General features: G+C 42.4%; 1 protein-coding gene across 9 annotated transcripts in view; it reads left to right on the forward strand.

Moving 5' to 3' along the window:
* The window catches only part of CACNA1B (calcium voltage-gated channel subunit alpha1 B), a 521426-nt gene that overhangs the window by 459873 nt on the left and 38168 nt on the right, over positions 1 to 23385 (forward strand). For all 9 annotated transcript variants that reach the window (XM_075060705.1, XM_032765199.2, XM_075060699.1 and 6 more), the window contains 2 exons: positions 6528 to 6655; positions 16936 to 17032. In XM_075060705.1, the coding sequence (XP_074916806.1) occupies positions 6528 to 6655; positions 16936 to 17032 (225 nt within the window). The remainder of the gene's footprint in view (positions 1 to 6527; positions 6656 to 16935; positions 17033 to 23385) is intronic.

Genomic DNA, 23385 nt, shown 5'->3' on the forward strand with positions numbered 1-23385 from the left:
AGGAGCCGTTTAACTCGATATTAATGACGACGTCGTGTGAACGGATACAGCGTTAAATCGGTATATCGGCCATTAAACCGATTTAAAGTCGCAGTGTAGACCTGGCCTAAGTCCTATGATCAGAAAAGACTTTGGGATTAAAAACCTAAGTCCCACTGATTCTCAATCAGATTTAGTCTAAGTGTCTCTTACTTTGTAAAATGGGACTTATGCTCATAAGTGACTTAAGCACTTTCAACATCCATTCGCAGGTCCTTAAGAAGGTAAGAATGGCCATACTGGGTCAAACCAATAGTCCATGTAGCCCAGTACCGTGTCTCTGACAGTGGCCAGCATGAGATGCTTCAGAGAGAATGAACAAAACATGGTAATTTTGAGTGATCCATCCCATTGCCCCGTCCCAGCTTCTGGCAGTTGGAGGTTTAGGGACACACAGCATAGAATTGTGTCCCTGACTGTCTTGGCTTATAACCATTGGTGGACCTATCCTCCATGAAAGTATCACATTGTTTTTTGAACTCAGTTATACTTTTGGCCTTCACAATAGCCCATGATAATGAGTTCCACAAGTTGCCTGTGCGTTGTGTGAGGAAGTATTTCCTTTTCTTTGGTTTAAACCTGCTGTCTATTCATTTCATTGGATGATCTCTAATTCTTGTGTTATGTGAACGGGTATATAACACATCCCTCTTCACTTCTCTATACCATCCATGATTTTGAAGACCTCTGTCATATCCCCCATAAATCATCTCTTTTCTAAACTGAACAGTCTCAGTTAAGAGTTCTGCACAGATACAAAATTTGTATCTGCATCTGATCCACAATCTGCAAAAAAGGTCTGCGGCTATCCACATCCGCAGATGCAGATATCTGTGGATTTGCAGGGCTCTAGTCCCAGTCGTTTTAATCTGTCCTTGTATGAAAACTGTTCCATACCCCTAATCATTTTTGTTGCCCTTCTCAGCACCTTTTCCAATTCCAATAGATCTTTTTTGAGATGGGGCAACCAGAGTGGCATGCAATATTCAAGGTGTGGACATAGTACTTATTTATAGAGTGGCATTAAGGATATTTTCTGTTTTATTATCTATCCCTTTCCCAATGGTTCCTAGGATTCTGTTTGCATTTTTGACTGCCACTGCATAGTGAGCAAATGTTTTCAGAGAACTATCCACTGTGACTCCCATATCTCTTTCTTGAGTGGTAACAGATCATTTAGACTCCATCATTTTTGTATATAGTGGGGATTATTTTTTCCAGTGTGCATTACTTTGCACTTATCAGCTTTGAATTTCATCTGCCATATTGTTGCCCAGTCACCCAGTTTGATGAGATCCCTCTGTAACTCTTCACATTCAGCTTTGGACTTAATTATCTTGAGTAATTTTGTGTCATCTGCAAATTTTGCCAACTCACTGTTCATCCCCTTTTCCAGATCATTTATTAATACGTTGAACAGCACAGGTCCCAGTACAAGATCCTTGCTATTTGCCTCTCTCCACTGTGAAAATTGACCATTTATTCCTACTCCTGGTTTCCTATCTTTTAATTAGTTGCTAATCCATAAGAGGACCTTCCCTCTTATCCTGTGACGGTACTTTGCTTAAGAACCTTTGTGGTGGGTCCTTGTCAAAGGCCTTCTAAAAGACCGGGTACACGTATCAGCTGGATCACCCTTGTCCACATGCTTGTTGACACCCTGAAAGAATTCTAGTAGATTGGAGCATGAGATGAGAATAAGGATACCTGGATTCTGTTTTCCACTTTACCAAGTAGTCAAGTCAATTCACTTTTCTGTGCCTCAGTTTCCTTGCCTGTAAAATGAGGTTAGTAATACCATGTAAATTGGAAGAAAGATCTAAAGAGTGATTAATTGACATTCATATAGTCTATTACTGTGGCAGTAATTTAGGGATTGGGGATGTCTTCATTAGTGGGTCATGAGTAACAGCTATACCACATCCTGTACACAATTCCCCAACCAAAGATTCACCCCCTCTTCCTCACAAGTATGGAAGGATGCAAGGTTCTTTTAAACAGCACAGACTCAAACCCCAGACTTAATTGCCTGGTTTTGTTTTAATGACTTGCAGGTGCTGCTGAGCTGGAGACAGCTAAATTCTGTTTAATTTTGTTGATCACAAGCAGAGAGCTGGCAAACTGCTCAACTGCACTATTTCCTGGTGCACAAATGTCATGCCACGAAGCAGCACCCCCATCAGCATATCAGTGCCGGGAATAGACAGCAGAAATATAGAAAGCTGCCTTGTGCTTCTCAGGTCTTTATCCGGCACAGGGCATCACCTCCACCTTTTGGTGAGAAAAACTAACAAGATCTTATCTGTCTTTTGTGACCTTCCTAGCCTACCTTCTGAGCCCAGTTCAACTCCTGCTGAAGTCAGTGTGAGGTTTTCCATCGACTTTAATAGACGTTGGGTTGGACCCTTATCTCTCAGGAACATTTGCCAACCTGTGTATTAAGATCTTGCCATTGGAGGCAGAGGCCTTTTGCATGCTATGCATCTCATCCCTGAGATCCCTTTGAGAAGTCTCAGCTCTGAGCTCCTAACAGAGGACCTCCAGGTTCAAAACCCGTTCATCTGAGCTGCTGTGTCTTGAGTTACTCTGATCCGAGCAGCACTGGGAAATGTTCTCAGGAGAGGAGCTGCATATGTCCGAATGATGGGTTAGTTGATTGGAGCACTTTCTGCCTGCATTATGAATAAGGAAACAATGTTTCTCCAGAGAGAGAGAGAGAGAGAGCCACCTTGTACCAGTTATGCCTGGGATTGTATCATGCTGCATAACTGCCTCAGTAATGGAGAGAGACATTTCCTGTTACAATAATACACATGTATTGAATTTCACACTGGCGAAAGGTGCTGGATTAGCATCCCTGAAGAACAAACTCCTCTTTATCCACTGCAGCAAGTAGAATGGGAAGCAGTGTCCCAGTGTTTCCCAGCGTGCTTCAATCCTGCCAGGCAGGGACAGTCTTTAGGCGATGAGAAGGAACTTTACTCTCCTGGCCCATTCAGTCTTTCAATTTCTGTGGAGGGGGTCATAAAGGGAGCATAAGGTAGTGTGCTCACCACCTGTGGTGTCCCCTTGCGTCAGGGTGTGAAGCTGTAAGGGGACATTGTTCCCAGCACCTCCTACTGGCCATCTGCCTCTGGCTGAGCCTTCTGTGGCTCTGCCCTTTGGCCAAGTCATAAAGTCTAAACAAATACAGTGTAATAATTCTTTGGCCTCACTCAGGCCAAACTAGTAGCTACTACTTCTCCAGCACTTTTCCCCATGCTGCCTGCCTCCCTCCCCAGGGACTCTGGCACTTTATCTCTGGGGTCGCCCTGCTCCCATGGGAGCCTGACCTGCCTTCTATCCATTTGTCACATTCTGGGGTGCAATCCAGACCAGTGAGGGGTTGCACCATCACCTGCCATGTACCCCTGGGTGCCTCAGTGCTCTGCTGCATGCAGATGACACCCTGAGGGTCTATGCCCTACACATACCTGGATCACCAACTCTGACCCCAGCAGCCTGCCTACAGCCCCACCTTGGCTTCCCCCAGTGTTGGTTACTACTAGCAGTGTGACCCCGACACACTCCCAGTCCCATGTGCTCTGCAATGTCCTGTCCTCTCCTGCAATATTCAGAGGAACAATAAGGTCTGTTTCACCCTTTAAAGAGAGAAAATCCAACATCTTATCACTCGAACTGGAGTTAACCAGCACTTTAGTGCTAACACAGCACTGCTGGTTTAGATTAAAAGTAAAACAAGTTTATCATTTACAACTTAGAAGATGGGATTTTAAGTGATTTCAAGTATAAGAGAAAAAGTTAGAAACCATTACAAGAAAACAAAAATGAAACATGCTTTCTAATAACTAAAACTCAACCTGGCAACATACAATGTGGGTTCACGATGGCTTTTCTCACCCACAGTCATTCAGCAGGACAGCTGAACCTACCCCTCCCCCAGCTCACCCCAGGATCAAGATCTTCTCTGGAAGCCCAAAGTGCTGGTTCCTTTATCCTCTTAGGAGAACTTCGGTTTCTAGCCTCTTTCTTTTATAGTCTAGTGAATGTCTGAAATGGATTCTTCTGAAGGTTATCCCCCGAAGTAAAGTTTATTCAATCTGTGAGGAAGGCAACATGAAGTCTGGTGGTGAAGGTCGCTCCATGCTGTTTGTGAAAATGCAAATTGTTCTGTTTCTTGCAATCTCTTCCCCTTCTTAGCTTGATGGGCCTGTTTACTGCATATGTGTAAATTAAGGTAACCCATGTTCCTTTGTTTAAGACAAACCTGTTTAACCCTTTTACCCAGGCCAGGCTGTCCGGTCTTGAACATGGGCCAGTATCGTCATACAGAGGCAATTCAGAACTTGACTTGTAATTTTACTACGTTTATTTCATCCTGACATCAATGACCAGTGAGCAATTACTTTGTGCAATGCTGCCTCATAAGGTACAAAGATTATTAAAATAGTGTGTAGGGTGTGGATACAGGAGTTCTTAGGGTCACACTGTTGTAGGGCCTAGCTCAGGACTTTCCCCTACAGGAGTCTACTCTGCTCCCAATGGGTTTCTTCTGCCACATCACGCTCCTTCTTCCTCCCTCCCACAGAGCCAGTTTCTACCCGTAGGGCTCTGTGGGATGGAGGCCTATGCCCGTTCTCATCCCAGAGCCTAATAACAGGAGCTCTGCCACTGCTTCCCTTCTCCAGACCCGGACAGTTGTCTTGGCATTCTCATTGTTCACTCCAAGCCCTCATTCAGGGCCTGCTCCCACACAGACCTATTCTACCCCCTGTGGGCTCCTTCCAGCCTGCGCCAGCTGCATGGCTTCTCTAGAGAGAGCACCTTTTCTCACCCGCTTCCTTCTAATCGACGTGCCCTTTATTCTGTTCTAGCAGCCTCTTTCTAGCTAAAGCTGCTCCCTTGCTCATTAGCAGAAGGGGCATCACCTGGAGCACCTGATTGCTGCCAGGTGTAGCCCACAAGGTTTTCATGAGTCAAGAAGGCCCTAATTCTCCTGAAGAGCCATTGGCCCCATGACGGATTAGTGCCCTTTGCGGTGTTGGGCTTTGTGATGCGCATGCCTGAGAAATGGACTTAGACCAGCAGCTCTTTTTATATGAGCCACTGATCACCCTAAAACATCCTTAATGCTGCCAAAAAGAATGGGCCACATGGAGTTCCTGATCCTGGCTGTGCGGCCAGGAAGAAAAAGCTAAACCAGCGTATTCTAATGTTATTTCTTGACACTCACAGCAGACTTCTAAACCAGGAGTTCTCAAAGATTCTCTACCCAGGACCCCCAAAACAATCAGTGGTGATGGTTCCAATCCCACAATCCTTTGCAGTCACATCCTATGTCTCTTTGGCAATTTTGGGCTGGGGGGTGTCTGATGTGGGTGGTTGATGGGGTTGGGTTTGTGGATTCTGGAGAGGAAGGTGGGTGCTGCTGGATGGGAACCCACCTTCTGAGTGGAGAGCTGCAGGTACTGGGGAGACATTGGTGGAGGGGCAGGAGCTGTTATCTGGGGATGCTGAGGCAGAGATGGATGGTCCAGAGTCGGGTTGTTTGGAATGGAGGGGAACGTGCTGCTGGGCATTGGTGGAAGGGTTGCAGATTCTGTTAGTTACAAGGCTTAGAGGGGTGCTTCCTCTTCTCCCTTGCCTCTCCGTATGCCTGCACCATGTTTTTATCCTGCAGTGACTGACACCTTGGGAAAAGGGAAGTGCATTCAGCCTGTGGAGTCGGGTTGGGCAGGTTTCCTGTTAACATGCTATTATTAATAAATGAGGAGCTATAATTACAGGCCCCAAAGGAGGATTTCTCCAGTTCTTGCTGGCCAGAAGGGAGAATAGTGGCTGCAGTGCCACATCGGGAACTGGGATTGTTTAGTCTGCAGAAGAGAAGGATGAGGGGGTATTTGATAGCTGCTTTCAACTACCTGAAAGGGGGTTCCAAAGAGGATGGATCTAGACTGTTCTCTGTGGTGGCAGATGGCAGAACAAGGAGCAATGGTCTCAAGTCTCAAAAAAAAAAAAAAAAGTTGCAATGGGGGAGGTTTAGGTTGGATATTAGGAAAAACTTTTTCACTCAGAGAGTGGTGAAGCACTGGAATGGGTTACCTAGGGAGGTGGTGGAATCTCTTTCCTTAGAGGTTTTTAAGATCAGGCATGACAAAGCCCTAGCTGGGATGATTTAGTTGGGGATTGGTCCTGCTTTGAGCAGGGGGTTGGACGAGGTGACATCCTGAGGTCCCTTCCAACCCTGATGTTCTATGAATCTATGAAATGAGGATGAGGGTGCAACCAAGATTAAAAACTGGGGGACTTGAAGACAAACATAGGGATGTGGAGAAACCCCACCTCCCATGAAGCAAATACCTGTATTTTCAACTTGCAGCTTCGTTCTTCCCCCTTCTTCAGTTACACCTCTTACATCGAATGCACAAGGTAAAAGGCCAGTGTGTTTCTTTCCTCCCCCACCCCAACATCCTTTTCCCCCTATGCAGATGTTGAACCTGTTTGTGGCCGTAATCATGGACAACTTTGAGTACCTGACACGAGACTCTTCCATCCTAGGACCCCATCACCTGGATGAGTTCGTTCGGGTCTGGGCTGAATACGACCCAGCTGCCTGGTATGTGCACAGCATATATCTATATAGACAATATAGAGAGAGACATAATCCATATACTGGTTTTAATGTGACTACAAGTCCACAAGGAAAACAAAATCCAGAGGTGAAAAGATCTGGGGAGGTGAACATTGCAACCCAGATTCACTGTGCACTTGAGATTACCAAACCTGATGTAATTACAGGGAATTTCCTTTTAGCTGACATGGGAACCAGAAAAGAGAGAAAACTCAACCCCTTAACAGTGCCAGAAAACGAAATGGGCCTGATGCAAACAGAGTGCCTGATCCTAGCTCCATTGCCATGCAGAAAAGGCATTTATTATTTCTGGAAACACAACAGACCACCGTTGGTTTTCATTTCCCAATGTGAAGGGGAAAGAAAGTAGAATCTCTCGCCATCTTAAGTGTGTTAGTTAACACTTGAAATTAGGTTCTCCAAAACCCAATCTAGATACACAAAGATTATGCAACATTTGTTAATAGACAAGAATTGCCTTAATCATTTAAAATAACAAAATACCACAGCGTGTATTTGTTTAGAGGTCATGGGAAACCAGTGAAGCTTTCTTTTTGCGTTTTCAAGGTGCCATTCTCCCCTAAAGAGTGTGGCCCTGATTTGCCACCACTTTACACGTCGAGTCATCACTTTCATCTGGGCAACAGGAGTGGAAAATGCTACCAAATCATAATTCTCCACTCACACCCGGTAGCATTTTACCTCCACTCTGGACAGGTGTAAGGGACAACACAGGTTGCAAGGCAGTGGGGGAAGGACTGAATATTTGTTAATAGAGCATTGGTTTGATTAAAACATACAACTTAAATAGAGAAGAAGCATCAGATGTTTTGATCCTGGAAACATCTACTGAATGGCAGCAAGTTACAGATGAAATCTTTTTAAGAATACATTGTTTTTTGGGTAAGAGGTTGAAAGCTGAGACATGGAAAGCAATAAAGAGAAGAAAAACCAATAAGCCTAACTTCTCTGAGCCTTTCAATTCCCAGTGAATCTCCAATAAATCATTCTTGGTATACAGGCTTGTTAAGGAGAAGGGTTTTTTTCTCCCAGCCAGAAAGTGAGGTTTTCAATGAAATCTGCCTTGGGTTTTTTGTTTTTTAATCCAAATACAGTAGTGGAGGAACCTACCACAACTGGCCAGGTCCCTCGTGGCAGGAAACACTGCAATAAGAGGAGCAAGAGAGTGTTACCACAGACCAAGGGGCCAGGCTAGAAGAGATTTAGGGTAGAGATGAAGTGGAGGTTGGCTCCCACAAGGTTGCCTTGTTACCAGGTCTGGAGCAAAGTTTGCTTGAAAATATTGCAACAAATGTAGGGGAGAAAAGCATTCTGTTACGTGCCACCTTTATGACAAAGCAGGACACTTAGCCGCTACAGAAGGCTTTAAAGGGGCGAAATGAGCTCCTGAAGGTTTTAGATGCTCTGGGATGCAGTCAGAACCATTTCCTTGATCTTTCACAGCCTTTGGAAATTGTTTATTGGGGACAATTTTATTTTTTACAAACTACCACCCAATTCTTATCCCGCATATACTCCACAAAGCCAACAGGCAATGCGATTCCCACAAAATACAGCTCTCTTGTGAAAAGGCTTCAGACTTGTACATCTACAACACACAAGCTGCTTCCAACCCCTTTATGCTTTTCATCCTGTTTTTGTTCCCCCGCAAGCAGAGCTGAAGATGTAGGGGAAATGTTTATAGACATGAACTTAAACCCCTAATAAGAATGCACTTAAGCTGGTTTAAATCAAACTTAAACTAATTTGGTTTAATGTAGTAGCTTTAGTACAGGGGGGTAAATCTGTTTAAACATAATTTATACTATCTCAAGTGCATCCGCATTAGGGATTTGAACCAGTATAACTAGATTTTAGTTAGTGCAAGTTTCTAATACAGACCAGTCCTTATATAATATCTGATCAGCAATTGGTGGTTATTTTTCATTTGCAAATCCTGTCCACTTTCTTACCACTGATGGGAAACTCAGTGAGGCTGAAAATTTGGGAATGTCCATTCTCCCTGTAACAAAGAACTTCAACTCCCGTGAGCACCAGTGAGATAAATTATCTCTGTACAAGAAAAAACACCCATGTGCTTTTCCTAAGATTCAGAAGCTCAGACCATTGGGGTTATAAGGAGGGTGTTTTCTGCATAATTTCCTCACTCTTGTGATTCTGAAGTGAAAGATTAAAATGGTTTAAAATGACACTTATTTTTAATAAGTAATGAATTCATACTGTGTCACGCATGAAGAGCAGGGAGCTTCATTCTCTAATTTACTGCAGTTTTCCACTCGTGTGACTCCATTGACTTCGGTGGTTACTCCCAAAGTGCAACTATGTAAATCAAAGGGGAATCAGGACTTTTGATATCTTAGGCCTTGAGCCTTCGAAAACATGTCTTTGCAGAATTTTACACATGCAAGTAGTTCCATTGAAGTCTCATACCTCAACTAAGCATATTCTTAAGTGTTTGCAAGTTTGAGGCCTAAAATATCAGTGATTTACACTTTCTGAGATAAGACCTTTTCTTCATAATGCAGGTATTTACATGTCATGGGGAATAATAGATAATCATAATAATGTGAATGAAAGGGGATTATATGGCAGTGTGATCTAGATTGAGGCAGACTAGATTATTATTCCTACTTTTATCGATGACTTACTTTGTGACCTTTGTCAAGCCACTTAACCTCTGTATGCCTCGGATTGTCCATCAATAACATAATAATGCCTTATCCACCTTTGTAAGCTATCTGAGACTCCTAGATGAAAGGCAAAGTGTGAGTGCAAAGTGCAAATATTATGATGTATAGGGTAATAGTTATTATTTATTTTAATATTTTATGTCTTTAAAACATTATCTTCAGTGTCACCATCGTTCTCCTGGTTATTATGTCTTTAAACTTTCTTGGGGGGAAATAATCAAAATGTTGAGAAAGAGGTAAAAGCATAGAAAATATTACTATTGTTTTAAAAAAGTATTTTGCTAAATAGAAGGTAAATATGGTAATGCTGATGAATTAAAGGATGGTAGAAACACCATACATCAGAGAGAAAGAGAGAGAACTATGAACCCTACTTATCTGGTTCTGGGGAAAATCTATCATACGCAAATTGATACTGACAAATGGCAATCTCACATTAATTATCAACCATTTTTAGTCATTTTTAAAAATAATAGCATTGAACTTCAAGATGACCTGCAAAATAATATAAGATTGGATGTATGCAGGGCTCATGCAACCCATTAGGTGATCTAGGTGGTCACCTAGGACGCTAGCATTTGAGGGGCGGCATTTCGGGTACTTCGGCGGCGACTGCGGCAGCCAGATCTTCGGCAGTCCTGGTCATTGTCAGCATTTAGGTGGAGAGAGCTGGGGCAGGGGGGCGCAGGGAGGGCCGCCTGCATCAAGTAAGGGGTGGGCGGCACACAGGGAAACTCCCTGCCCAGCTCGCCTCTGCTCTGCCTCCTCCCCTGAGCATGCCGCCCCGCTCTGCTTCTCTCCCTCCCAAGCTTGCTGCGCCAAACAGTTGATTGGCACCACAAGCCTGGGAGGCGGGAGAAGTGGATCAGCGACAGCGTGCTCGGGGAGGAGGCGGAGCAGAGGTGAGCTGGGGCGGGGAGTTGCTGCACAGCTCCCCAGATCGGGGGCAGCTGCTGCAGGGATGGGTGCCTCAGGGTGGAGGAGGGGCAGAGAGCTGCCACAGGGCTTGGGGGAGGTGGGGGCACAAGGTGGAAGTTTCACCTAAGGTGCGAAACATCCTTGCACCCACCCTGGATGTATGGCCTTTTTTTTTTTCTTTAAGATGTATAAAGAAGGCCTGAAAGGTGCTGTATTTTTCTTTTGAAGAGTTTTTACTATGTGTTCCCCCCTCCTTAGAAATATTAGGAATGTCAAGCCTCATCTTTCCTCTTTTGTCGGAGACCTTCTTGGATGACTAGAAGTGTGTACTGTTAAGTGTTTTCAGCTCTTAACTGAAGGAGCAGGGTTGTGGGATCCCTAACAAGAAGAGCTTCTCTCACAAGCATCTGAGATATATAGGTGCTAACAATGGCAAACAAAAACCAAAGAGATTTCAAATGCCTAAATAAGAATCAGTTCCACTGTCAATTAATCGTGGTTCACTACAGTGGCATTTGTCATGCCAAAAACACACTATCTCTTCCAGTCATCCACAGAGTCTCCCAGGGTAGATATATTTCGGGGCTTGTTTATGCACAGTTTTTGCACTGATGGAACAATATTGATTTAGAAATTTCAGTAAATTCACCAAAGGAAAATGCCACTATAATATCAGTATGCCACAGTTTAATATCAATTTAACTGCATTCATAGTAGTGTGTTACACCGACTGAACTGTGTAGTTTTCTAAACTGATACAATTATACCTGTGCAAAAGCTATGAGTAAACTAGCTTGGAATTTCTAATACACAAAACAAAACCACATGAAAATATTGGGGGTGAAAAAAGCCTTTTTTATTTTTCATAAAGAAGCTTAAAAAAAAGTGTGGGGGGGGGTGTATAATCCCAGTTTGCTTTCCTTTGCAGGTTCCCTTGAAGTTTGGTGCTGTTATTTATTTAGATGATTTGTCTAATTATAATTAGGAATAAAAGTAATCCGTGAAGTTTCTTAATCCAGCTGCTAGATTAACTGAAAACGTTTTTTTAAATAATAGAATTAACCATAAAAACAACTTTGCGATAGACTGATTTCAGTTGTTACTAATGGGATCTGAATTTTCTCAGTCCTAATCAGTCTCATAAGGCTTTTAAAATAGCAAACTACTGAGCTGACTGTTAATCTTCTATGTTCTTATATTTCAGACATATTAAAGAACTATAACATTAGTGATTTTCATAGTTAAATGCGGTGGTTAGAAGATCTTTTGTATTGCATTGTAGTTTGGACAGTAATTTTAACATCCATGCTACGTTACGCTGTGGCTTTTTTAGAGCAACTGGAAGTTCTCACTCTCTCGATCTGAATTAAGGTGTCTACCTCCCAGAAACAAATCTTGCTTCTAGAATGTTTTCCTCCTCCACCCTCTACCATTTGCTATGTTCTGTAGGGGAGTGATCTTTTGGAACAAGGCCTCCCTCCTTGCCTGTGCTGTTATAACTTGTGATGTTTTCTTTCCAGTTGCCGGATTCATTATAAGGATATGTACAATTTGATACATGTTATTGCTCCACCTCTTGGCTTAGGAAAGAAGTGCCCTCATAGGGTGGCATACAAGGTTTGGAATTTCAGAGAGTCTGTCCAGCATTTCCTCCTTTGGTTTTTCTTTTTTTTTTTTCTTCTTCCTTTTTATCCAAACTGCAAATGCAAACGATACTGAAAAGAAATGGAACGTGACTAACCTGTTGCCTGAAAAGGAATGATTGACTGCCCCCTTATCCCTTGATGCATCAGTTCCCCATCTACTCCTACATCCCAGCTGGCTGGAGAAAGGCAGCCTTATGAGACAGTGAACTCACAAGCTTCCATCCTTCATGGTCTAGATGGGAAGGGGTGAGCAAGGGGCAACACTCAATATATATGTGAGAGAGAGAGAAAAAGCATAATAATAATTCTGCAGAATACTGAGGAGGAAATCTAGTGATATGGGGCCATTTTATTTTGGATTTTTAGCTGATGTTGCACCTTCAGTTTAGTGACTAACCTCTGATCCCTGCTCTTTCCTAAGTTGAAAGGACATTAGATCAAGGGCACAGTTAACAGTGCAGTGGAGTGGGAATGCTTACATAGGCTTAGGAAAGGATGAGGGACTGAAAAGTCTTTCTCTGCCACAGTGTAATAGCAGCAGGGGCAGCTCTGGACATTTTCCCGCCCCAAGCAGGACAGGCAGGCCGCCTTTGACGGCTTGCCTACGGAGGGTCCGCTGGTCCCACGGCTTCTGCGGACCCTCCGCAGGCATGCTGCCAAAGGCAGCCTGCCTGCTGCCCTCGCAGCAACCAGCAGAGCACCCTCAGTGGCTTGCCGCCCCAATCACGTGCTCAGTGTGCTGGGGCCTGGAGCTGCCCCTGAATAGCAGTAGCCTTAGAATGCCATTAGGAACAACACAGATCTCTTTGAGATCCTCAGATGACAGTGTAATGGACTTGCAAAGTACTGTAATGCTTGGATGAGATAATAGTGTAGAGGGAGGAGGGTTTTAGGTTTATTAAGGACTGAAGAACCTTTTGAGGAAAGGGGGAGCCTCTACAGAAAGAATGAGCTCCACTTAAACCAAAATAGACCCAGATGGATAGCATTTAATATTCAAAAAGATTTTAAACTGATTTTTAAAGTAAGAGCTGAAGGAAAGCTGACAGATGCAGAGGAGCACATGGTTCCAGTGGAGATCTCCATGAGGGATGAATTTATTAAAGGGGGAGCTCTATGGTCTAGGAAAGCAGTTGGTAAAGATAAAGGTAGGGCCTAGTGAGCAATAGTCAAATGTAAAAGAATCCCATTGAAATATAACATATGGAGGGAAGCAACTGAATATTGATAAAATGTACAAATGCTCACATAGAAATGCTAGAAGTCTCGAGTACTAAGATGGGTAAACTGGAGTGCCTGGCATTAAATGAAGATATTGTTATAGTAAGTGTTGTGGAAACTTGGTGGAATGAGGACAATCAGTGGGAAATGGTAATACCAGAGCACAACATATATATATATATAAGAATGACAGAGTAGGTTGCACTGGTGGTGGAGTGGCTTTGTCTGTGAAAGAAACCATAGTGTCAAATAAAGTAAAAATCTTAAATGACTCAAACTGTACCATGGAATCTCTTTGGATAGGAGAAGGACAGTAGGAGTATAGTATTGAGCATCTGACCAGGAAGGTGATGTGATTATGAAATGCTCAGAGAAATTATAGAAGCAACAAAGACAGATAACACAATAATAATGGGAGATTTCAGCTACCCTCATATTGACTGGGTACATGTCACCTCAGGAGGGTATGCAGAAATAACATTTCTAGACATGTGGAACAGCTTCTCCTGGGGAGAGGCAATTCTTGATTCATAACAGAGGTTCAAACTAAATATATACCCCCCCCCCGCCCAAATATAAAAACAGTAAGAGGACCAAAAACATACCGTCATGGCTAAACAATAGAATAAAAAAGGCAAAATGGTTAAAGGCAAAAAGACATCCTTTAAAAGTTGGAAGTCAGATCCTACTGAGGAAAATAGAAAAGAGCATAAAGTCTGGTATGTCAAGTGTAAAAGTGTAGCCAGGCAGGCCCAAGAAAAAATCTGAAGAATAAATAGCTAAAAATACAAAAAAGATAACAGCAATTTTTTTAAGTACATCAGAATCAAGAAGCCTGCAAAACAGTCAGTGGGGCCACTGGATGATCGAGATGCTAAAGGAGCACTCAAGGAAGACAAGGCATTGCCAAGAAGCTAAATGAATTCTTTGCATTGGTCTTCACTGCAGTGGATGTGGAGGAGCTATTCTTTTTAGGTAACAAATCTGAGGAACTGTCCCAGATTAAGGTGTCAGTAGAGGAGATTGCTGAACAAATTGATAAACTAAACAGTAATATGTAACTAGCACCAGATGGATTCGCCCAAGAGTTTGAAGGAACTCAAATATGAAATTGGAGAATTACTAACTGCGATATGTAACCTATTGTTAAATCAGCATCTCTACCGGATAACTGGAGGATAGCTAATGTAATGTCAATTTTTTTAAAAGGCTCCAGAGGCAATCCTGGCAATTAAAGGCCAGTAATCCTGACTTGAGTACCAGGCAAACTGATTGAAGCTGCACTAAACAACAAAATTATCAGACACATAGATGAAACACAGTATGTTTGGGAAGAGTCAACATGGCTTTTGTAAAGGGAAATCATGCTTCACCAATCTATTAGAATTCTTTATGGGGGTCCACAAGCGTGTGGACAAAGATGATGCAGTCAATATAGTGTACTTGGACTTTCAGAAAGCCTTTGACATGATCCCTCACCAAAGGCTCTTAAGCAAAGTAAGCAGTCCTAGGGTCAGAGGGCAAGTCTTCTCATGAATCAGTAACTGGTTAAAAGATAGGAAACAAAGGGCAAGTTTATACTTAAATTGCTGCATTGGTGCCACTGTGCTGCTGCAATGCTTTAATGAAGATGGTCTACACCGACAGGGGAGAGCTCTCCTGTCAGCATAGTTAATCCAGCTCCATGAGAGGCGGTAGCTATGTTGCAGGGAGAAGATCTCCCACCGATACAGCACTGTCTACATGAGGGGGGGCTAGGTCAGTATAACTATGTCGCTCAGCGGGTGGGGGTGGATTTTTCAGACTCCCGAGCAACGTAGTTATACCAGTCTAGATCTGTAGTATAGACTGGACCATAGGGTAGGAATAAATGGCCATTCTTCACAAAGGACAGAGGTATATAGTGGAGTTCTCCAAAGATCTCTACTGGGACCTGTGCTGTTCAACCCACACATAAGTGATCTGGAAAAGGGGTGAACAGTGAGATGGCAAAATTTGCAGATGATGCAAAGTCAAAAGCTTAGTGCAAAGAGTTACAGAGGGATCTCACTAAACTGGGTGACTAGGCAACAAAATGGCAGCTGAAATTCAGTGTTGAGAAGTGCAAAGTAATGCACATTGGAAAAAATAATCCCAACTATACACACAAAACGATGGGGTCTAAATTATCTGTTACCACTCAAGAAAGAGATCGTGGAGGCATGGTGGATAGTTCTCTAAAATGTGCATTCCATGTTCAATTCATATGATCAATGAGGTTTAAAAATCTATCTGAAATATATTTTTTTCAGGTGGGAATAAAAACCCCAGGGCTGTATTTCTACGTTGAGATAATGGCTAGGCATAGACACTTATCCTTTTGCTTTTGTCAGTAGTTTCTTTCTTCCTTCCTTTTCCCCATCTTGCAACCATCTGTGTAGTGCCTGGGAGTGTGGTCTAGTGAGCACCCTCGAGCATTTGGACTCAGGGTACCTGGGCTCTATTCCTGAGTCTGCACCTGACTTGCTGTATGAGCTCTGCCAGTTCATTTAACCTCTTTGGCCACAGTTTCACCATCTATACAATGGAGATGATACTTTCCCTGCTTCACAGGGGGGTTCATATTAATTAATAATGGTCTTTAAATGCTTTGGTATCCTTGGATGAAAGGCATTGTGGAATCACAAAGTATTATTAACAGGCAGCCAGCTGGGAAGATAAAACCAGATACTACAGTTATGTCCAAAGTCAATGACAGCACCATTGGGGTAGCAAGCCAGGAAGGGATGGATTTTCAGCTCTGCTGCCCCTTCTTCCCAATGGAGGATTTAATTTGTTGTGGACTCTGGCCACAACAAAACTCATCAACGGTGGAGACAGAATTGCAAGGGTTCTGTTGAGCCCCTGTACTTCCTAGCTTTTTCCACTGCTCCCAAACTCACAGGCTGGTCAACGTACCCTTTTAATGAAGCCAGTCAGTTAGACAATGGAATGGCCACCTCCTCTCCCCAGTCCCAATCACAAATCGAAGGTTGGCTGGGATCTATGCGGCTGCCCTTGTCAGACCAGAATCTGAGTTGTTGGAGGAGTCTGGCTTCGTTGGATAGGGTGCTGCAGAGATTCAGCTTTTTCTGGGAGTCCGAGCAATCTTAGTCTACCCATGTGAAAAAGCCAAAAAAGGATTCTTCTTCTTTCTCTTTTAGCTAACTTAAATTGGAAGCAAAACTTCTTATTCACAAAAGGAAAAGAGAAGCATTGTATGTGTCACATCTGTGTCTGTCCCATAACTCTGCCTACTCGCTCTCTCTGGCATGGTGAATACAACCGTTTTTTTTATTTGAAAAACAAGCAAACAACAAAAGCAACCCCTCTTCATCACCTCCCCCCCAAAATCCCTACCCACCCCAATCCCTTTCCACATCCATTGACTTAGAGATCAATCATTCCGTACTGCTGCCGCAGGGATTAAAGCGTCAGCGTTTAACCTGGGATTTCTCTGCGATAAGGAGGAGACACCCAGGGGTTCAGCCAAAGGGACAGAAGCGGAGAAATCCTGCCATTTACCCTCCTGTTTATTTTGTTTGTTTTTCTCTTTCCTGAGAAATCTGATTAACCGGATATCTGTTTTTCTTGTCTGCTTTCTCCCCTGCTCCGCCCCTGCATTTCCCTCTCCCTGGTTTCGTTTCACCCTTTGTGTTGCTCCCCATTTTTATTTTGGTTCCGGTTTGATTTCCGTGTCGTCCTGCTTTTGCCACCCCCCTTTTTTTCTCCCTCCACCTTCAATTCCAAGCGGGCGCATCAGTTATACTGACATGTATGAGATGCTGAGACACATGTCCCCACCTCTAGGCCTGGGAAAGAAATGTCCTGCTCGAGTTGCCTATAAGGTAGATCATCCTTAAAAACTCCCCAAACCACCAGTGAAAGCTTCTTTTGCCATGGCTGAAATGGGTGCAATTTTCCTGTGATTTTATTGGTGTGATCCTGAGTTCTTTCTGGTGCTTTATCTTCTTTCTACGCAGGCTGCATTTTAAACGTGCCACATTTTTTATAATGTTTTTTTCAGTCATTAAAATTGTGACACGTTAGTTTGTCTTTCTAGCTATGTCTCCACCTATCTATATAAGTGTCGCTCTCTGTATCTTTCTGTTTCCTTTCCAGTCCACTGGGAGGGTGGGGGTGGGAAGTCGAGTTAATAAGCAATTTACACCACCAATACAACTCTACTTATTTTTGTATATCTCTGTCTACTCGGACTAGCCTTTTAGTTGTGTGTTGTTTTTTTCTTTTAATTAGGTCAAAGTAATTAGAGTAGGCAGGGCCATAGGAGGTAGCAAGTTATTAAATACAGCCGATACCATAAATGCTCCCTAATACACTCGTGGAAATAACTGCACACACATCAAAGCATTTCGGTCCAAAGGAAAAAGAGAAATCACATATTATTTGTCCAAAAATAAAGTTTCAATTAAACCACAAGACACATTATGTTTAAAAATACGTTAGTTGCTAGATTCCAGACCCTGCTGTGGAGAGTGTGGTAGAAATACAGAGATAAATTAGATTGAATGTATAAAGTGCGATCCAGGATTCCAGCCAATTCCCTCCCATTGGTTTCAGTGAGACTTGCGCTGCTGCCACCAAATTCTGCATGAAATTTGCATTTGGAGGGGGCTTCATTAGGAATATTTCTTTAGCTTTGGTTCTCATGCCTTCAAAGGGATTTTCAACAGCGTGCAGGACTGGCTCCCATTCAAGACAATAGGAGTTTTACTGTCGACTTCAGTGGAAACAGAATTAGGCCAGCACTGAGCATTTTTGAAAATTCCACTCATCCACCCTGAGCTTTGCTTGGTGTGACAGGTTGGAATGAACCCAGACCACATCATACCTCCAAGTGTCACCTGATTTCTCATTTAAACTATGTGACACTGAGTTTCAGGAGCGGTTCCACGTGAGATGGGCCTGTGCCAAAACCCCAGGTCCGGTCCCCGCTTCTGGGAAGATCTGAATTTCACTGTGGCCTTTCGTAGCGCATGTAAATATCAACCGAAGTTTCAAATAAATACTTTCCACATGGCTCTTCCCTGTTGTAGTGCATTTCCCCTCTATGGGACACAGTGAAAAGAAGGCAAGAATAATTGGCTTGAAGGAGTATTTGGATCCAGTATTACACGAATGATCAGTTAGGTACATTTTCTGTGTGCATCTAGATATGCTCCTCGCATAAGATGAGAGTACTCCAAAGGGGCATATCTATTATGAATATATAATAATGGCCAAAATATAGTGAACATCCTTATAAAAACTTTGCAGGCACATTATCAATTTTTAAACTTCTAAATTTCAGCCATTTAAAATATCCATTGGTAATATATATACACACTCAGAAAGGGTGACATTTGCAAAAGTGGCCACTGGTTTTTTTAAAGAGTATCTATTTTAGAGGCCCAAAGACGCAGTGAGCTTGATTTTCAGAGCTGCTGGGTTTTGGTTTTGGTTTATTTGGTTTTTTTGGCCACTTTCTATATATGCTTTTTGAAGCAGATGTATGTACGCACACAAACAGAAGCACAATATTTTCAATTGTATTACTTTTTCCTACCTCTCTACCTTAAAAATAGCCAATAAGTATGTTTAAAACATACATTTTAACAGGGTTATTGGCTGCTTGTAATTCTACATTGTTTAGAGGCTGCATTTGTTGTTGTTTAACCTATATATGCAGACTTTTTTCCAACCTGAGACCTTACATACTTATCTGCTCTCATTCATCACTAGAAAGTTCTTTTCACATTAGTCTTCTTACAGGCAGTTTAATTTACATCTGTATTTATAAACCTCTCCCATAGCATTTAGGTATCCTTGAGTATTTTTTTAAAATACAAACACTTGATTCTTCCATCCTCAATTTTTACTCATCAAGTAGCAGCTCTCCAGAGAAATAGCAGGGAGTGTACGTGAGACTCATAAGTAGAGACGGGTCCGAGCTGTGAAGTTCAGATTCACAGTGAGACTTTCCCTGAGTTGAAGGTGGTCAGATATATTGTTCCACTTCGGCTCACTATAGAATAGGTCCAAGCTCTGGAGTTTGCACCTGGATCTTGATTTGAATCCCGCCCCCCCCCCAAAGTACTAGAGGGTTAGATCAGTCATTGCAGGTTAGGCTCATCTCCATTGATAGTCGTAGCAGTGTTACTAGGGGATTTCACTCATTTAATTTGTAAAAATCCATGCTTTCGCTAATAATGACATTGGCTTTCATTGCCTCTCTCCTCCATTTTTATTAACTGACACGACTAGGAAGAGCATGTGCAAGGAGGCATGTTTGTGCTGAAAATCTGCACTCATATTAACACTGCATGTGAATGGTTGCATTCAGTTGCCCTGGACTCCAGTGGTTGCCAAGTGGTCATTGTCTACCTGGTGTTACCATTGCTGTTCACCATGATTTGTTTGTAACTGATGGCAAAACTCAGTGTGACAGACAGTCAGCCCTACTCGAGGCACAGTGCAACCATCCACGCTGGCTACATGCACATGTTTCAGATCACAAATAAATTTGCTTTCTAAGAAGATAGAAAACAAGTAAATAACAATTTAAATTACACCCTCTACTTGTGCAACTGTAGCTCAGAGACAGCTAATGAAAGGAGTCAACGTTTTGTCTCTGCCCTCTCCTGTTCTCTCACTGTCAGTAAAAGTCACTTGTTTTCTGTTCTGTTGGGCAAAAGGTTTTTTGCCCTTTTTGTCCCTCTTTGTAATATGTGTGTTTTCCCGACTCTTTCTTTGATTGCAAAGATCTGAGTAGCTTGTATCGTTTTGTCCCTGGCTCTGTCTGTTGACCTTCTCAATATTTCAGTGGTGTTTTTTTTTGTTAATTTCTCCAGCCTTTTGGGGATACTGTTTCTTTCCATCATTTTTTTTTAATTTGTTTATTTTGTTCCTCCTTTGTGAACTATTCTCCTTGGTTAGCAAGACCAATCCCTGCAGAGTTGTTATGCATGTGGCTTGTTGCTTGCCTTGATGTTCATGCATGGGAATCTTTTAGTGCCTTGTTCTGACACTCCTCAGGTGACAGGAGAGCTTTATCCCAAGAGACACTGGGCTTTCGAAAGAAGGACACTTTCCTCAAAATTGCTGTGGCTGGAGTAGGGGAAAGTAGCACTTTGTCTCCCCTCCAATTGATTAAACTTCTAGTGGTAGCATAGTTTCAAATTGGAGCCTTCGGTCCATTTAGCAGCATTTACTGAGACTTCATCTTAGTCCTGTACAGGCCTTGTGAGTTTGCCAGCAACCATGGGGAGGGCTGGTCCAGATTTTTTGGCAAAAGATGCAGATTTGGTGACACCAGCACATTTTGTGAGCTCGTGTCAGTTTCGCCAAACTGGTCTTGTCAAAAACAAAACAAAACAATCAAAATGTTTTACGATGACATTTTTGAAACACAATGTTTTGCTTCGAAGCAACATTTTGTTTGTTTATTAAAAATACAAAAAACCCTTTACAAATGGCCCAAAATGGAACAAAACATTTAGTTTGGGTTGAATGAATTGTTTCATTTTTGACAAAATAGAAACATTTTGTTTCAGATTGAATGAAATGTTTAGTTCAACCAGAAACCATTTTTTTTTAATTTTAGATTTGCTGAAAATTCAAAAAACATTGGTCAGTTTCTTTAAAATTACCAGCAAACAGGAAAAAATTCATTATTTGCCCTGCTCTTGTTATGGGTCTCCCCTCTTTCTATGACACACGCTGGGAGCATCAAAGCTTCTAAACATTGGTATTTTTAGCAGGTTTGTAGACAAATAATCCTGGCTAACCCCACCATTGTGCATATGCACGCGTACATGCACACCTGGGAAAATTGCATAGGAAAATGGTCAGTGCATTATCTGAATACATTAGAAGATTTTGTGGCTGCAATGGTTGCATGCATCTTAGTGCTCGTGATGCTCTCTCTTGGAAATCTGTCCATTCATTTTCAAGGCAATACAGTGAGCATTCCAGCAGCGTGCTTTTAATCAGCTGGCGGAACTGGAGCCCAAGCGTTTGCAGTCATTGTACACAGCTATGAACAATGGCTTTTTCAGCATGGGGCTGATTTTATACATCCCAGAGGGTATCTGCAGTGAAATCGGGAGAAGGAAACCCAACCGGTGCAACACCCTCTGTGTACTTGGCAATGCATTGCTATTGAGCTGATGCCAAAGTGAATTAAAATTTGGAGGAGGGAGTTCAGTTTGATTTGAGTCGAGGTTCAACACTTGAGCATAAAGTCATTAGGCTTGGAAAGATTTGATTTTTATTGGTAAAGGTCAATTTCACTGTACACACACAAACTGACGGAAGAAATATTTCTATAGGTCATAGTGGGAATGTACAGATAGGCCAAGTAAGAAAACTGATGCTTGAGAATGTATTAGAGTTTGATTTCAGGCTATTTACTTCATATATTTTGACATAGGATGTTTACTGGTTATAAAGCTTTAATTTTTTGATTTGTCAATATTATCCCTTGAAATTATGAAAAAAAAAAAACAACAAATTCTGCCAAGCCTCACTGTAACATCAACGGTTTTGCTGATACCAGGAATATCTGAACGTTGCCCCTGTGTCACACTGTGTGACTTTTGAACATCTACACTCTTCCAGCCAAAATACTATTAATATGTGTGTCAGCACAGTGAGTGAATCTCATAGTGTGAACACATTGGAACAGTTCAGGGAAGAAAATGAAGAATATCTTCAGGGACAGACTTTTCTTTTTCTCTGAGAGACTCTTCATTATTCAGGCATTGTGACACACTGACAATTTGCCAAGCGTACCCGGTTCACTCCCTTACCTTGCCCATCTTGAACCACAGGTGCAGCCCATGATGACTACATATTCCAGCATGCAATGCTTCATCTTATTTTGAGTAACTTTCTGTTGGCCCAAAGGCTGAGCCTTGCATACCGAGATGGTAGTGCCCATGGGCTATACTTTAGAACTCCTTAGGCCATATCAAACCAGCTAGACTGGCTTTGGGGAGACCTAGCAATATTCTCCCTCCCAAGCTGTGTGTCAGGAATGAGGCCAGCAGAATTTGAATGTCTGGATTATGCTGTGAAAGATTCTGAATGAATCACAGCCTTTAACTAGTCTCTGTGCTAACTGGCTGGTCATTCTACTTTCTCCGAGCAGTGTTTGTATGGGGAAATGCAATGGCTAGCCAGTCAAAAGACAGGGCATTAAATAAGCCAGAGCATAATAGTTACAGTTAGAACAGGGTTAATTATTCATAGCAAATAATTTATTCAAACAAATTCAGACTCTTTTTCTGCCAGCAGATTGTCCGTAAGCAGTTCTCAATTCTTTCGAATGTATTGACTGTTGGGAATCATTCCCCCTCCCTCAGTGATTTTTGTCCCATAAATTGCCCATGAGTAGTTCAAAGTGAGTTTTCAGTATCCAAAATTTGCATGGTGTTAGCTAGTTTTAACAGGATACACAGAGCACGTGGTGGTTTTTTCCACTGACATTTTGATGAGTGTAACATTGAGTCAGATTCCCCACACACATACTCATGTTTACAATTCACTTCCTTGCAGAGGGTCTATACTTAGGAAGCCTGTGTGCCACTTAAATCTCACTTATGCCCTGAGATGTAAGGGATGTATAGGCTGTATAGTAGCCCTCTGCACTGAGATGATTTGCCCATAACATTCTTTAATATCTGCTTAAAATTCTCTGTCTCCCCTGGAATTCCTGTGAGTAAAGATTTTCAGGAGACTATTTGCTGAAAGTGAACATGAAATTGGCACAAATTCAGGCCAGGTCAGTTCTGTATTTTACTTGAATGAACATCTGTGCACAGTTAGTTGCCCAGTTCTAGTTACAACCCCTGTTAATAGCTGAGGCATGTCTGACTGTCTCATCTCCCGGAGCAAGAAATGCTGCAGATGTAAGCCGTGCTCCAGTCTGTAATTGGCTGTTATCTTGTCATCTGGTTGCTCCCTCTTCTGTGATGAAGAGAATTAATTAGAATGCTCTAGAGAAAATATCACAGCCCAGTCCCTGAGGCCTTTCATTTGTAAAGTTCCTCTTGTTAGCCTCTGTTCTGCTCACGTTGAGAAGGGAGAATGGCTCTGTAACTGCCTAATTAAGATCTGGGGATTGAGGAAGTTTCTCTGGCACAGGTTAGGAAATCAGGAACTAGATCTCCATCTCCTTCTCTTCAAACTCCATTTGAGG

Source organism: Chelonoidis abingdonii, chromosome 24, assembly GCF_003597395.2.
Source record: "Chelonoidis abingdonii isolate Lonesome George chromosome 24, CheloAbing_2.0, whole genome shotgun sequence".
Lineage (NCBI taxonomy): Eukaryota > Metazoa > Chordata > Testudines > Testudinidae > Chelonoidis > Chelonoidis abingdonii.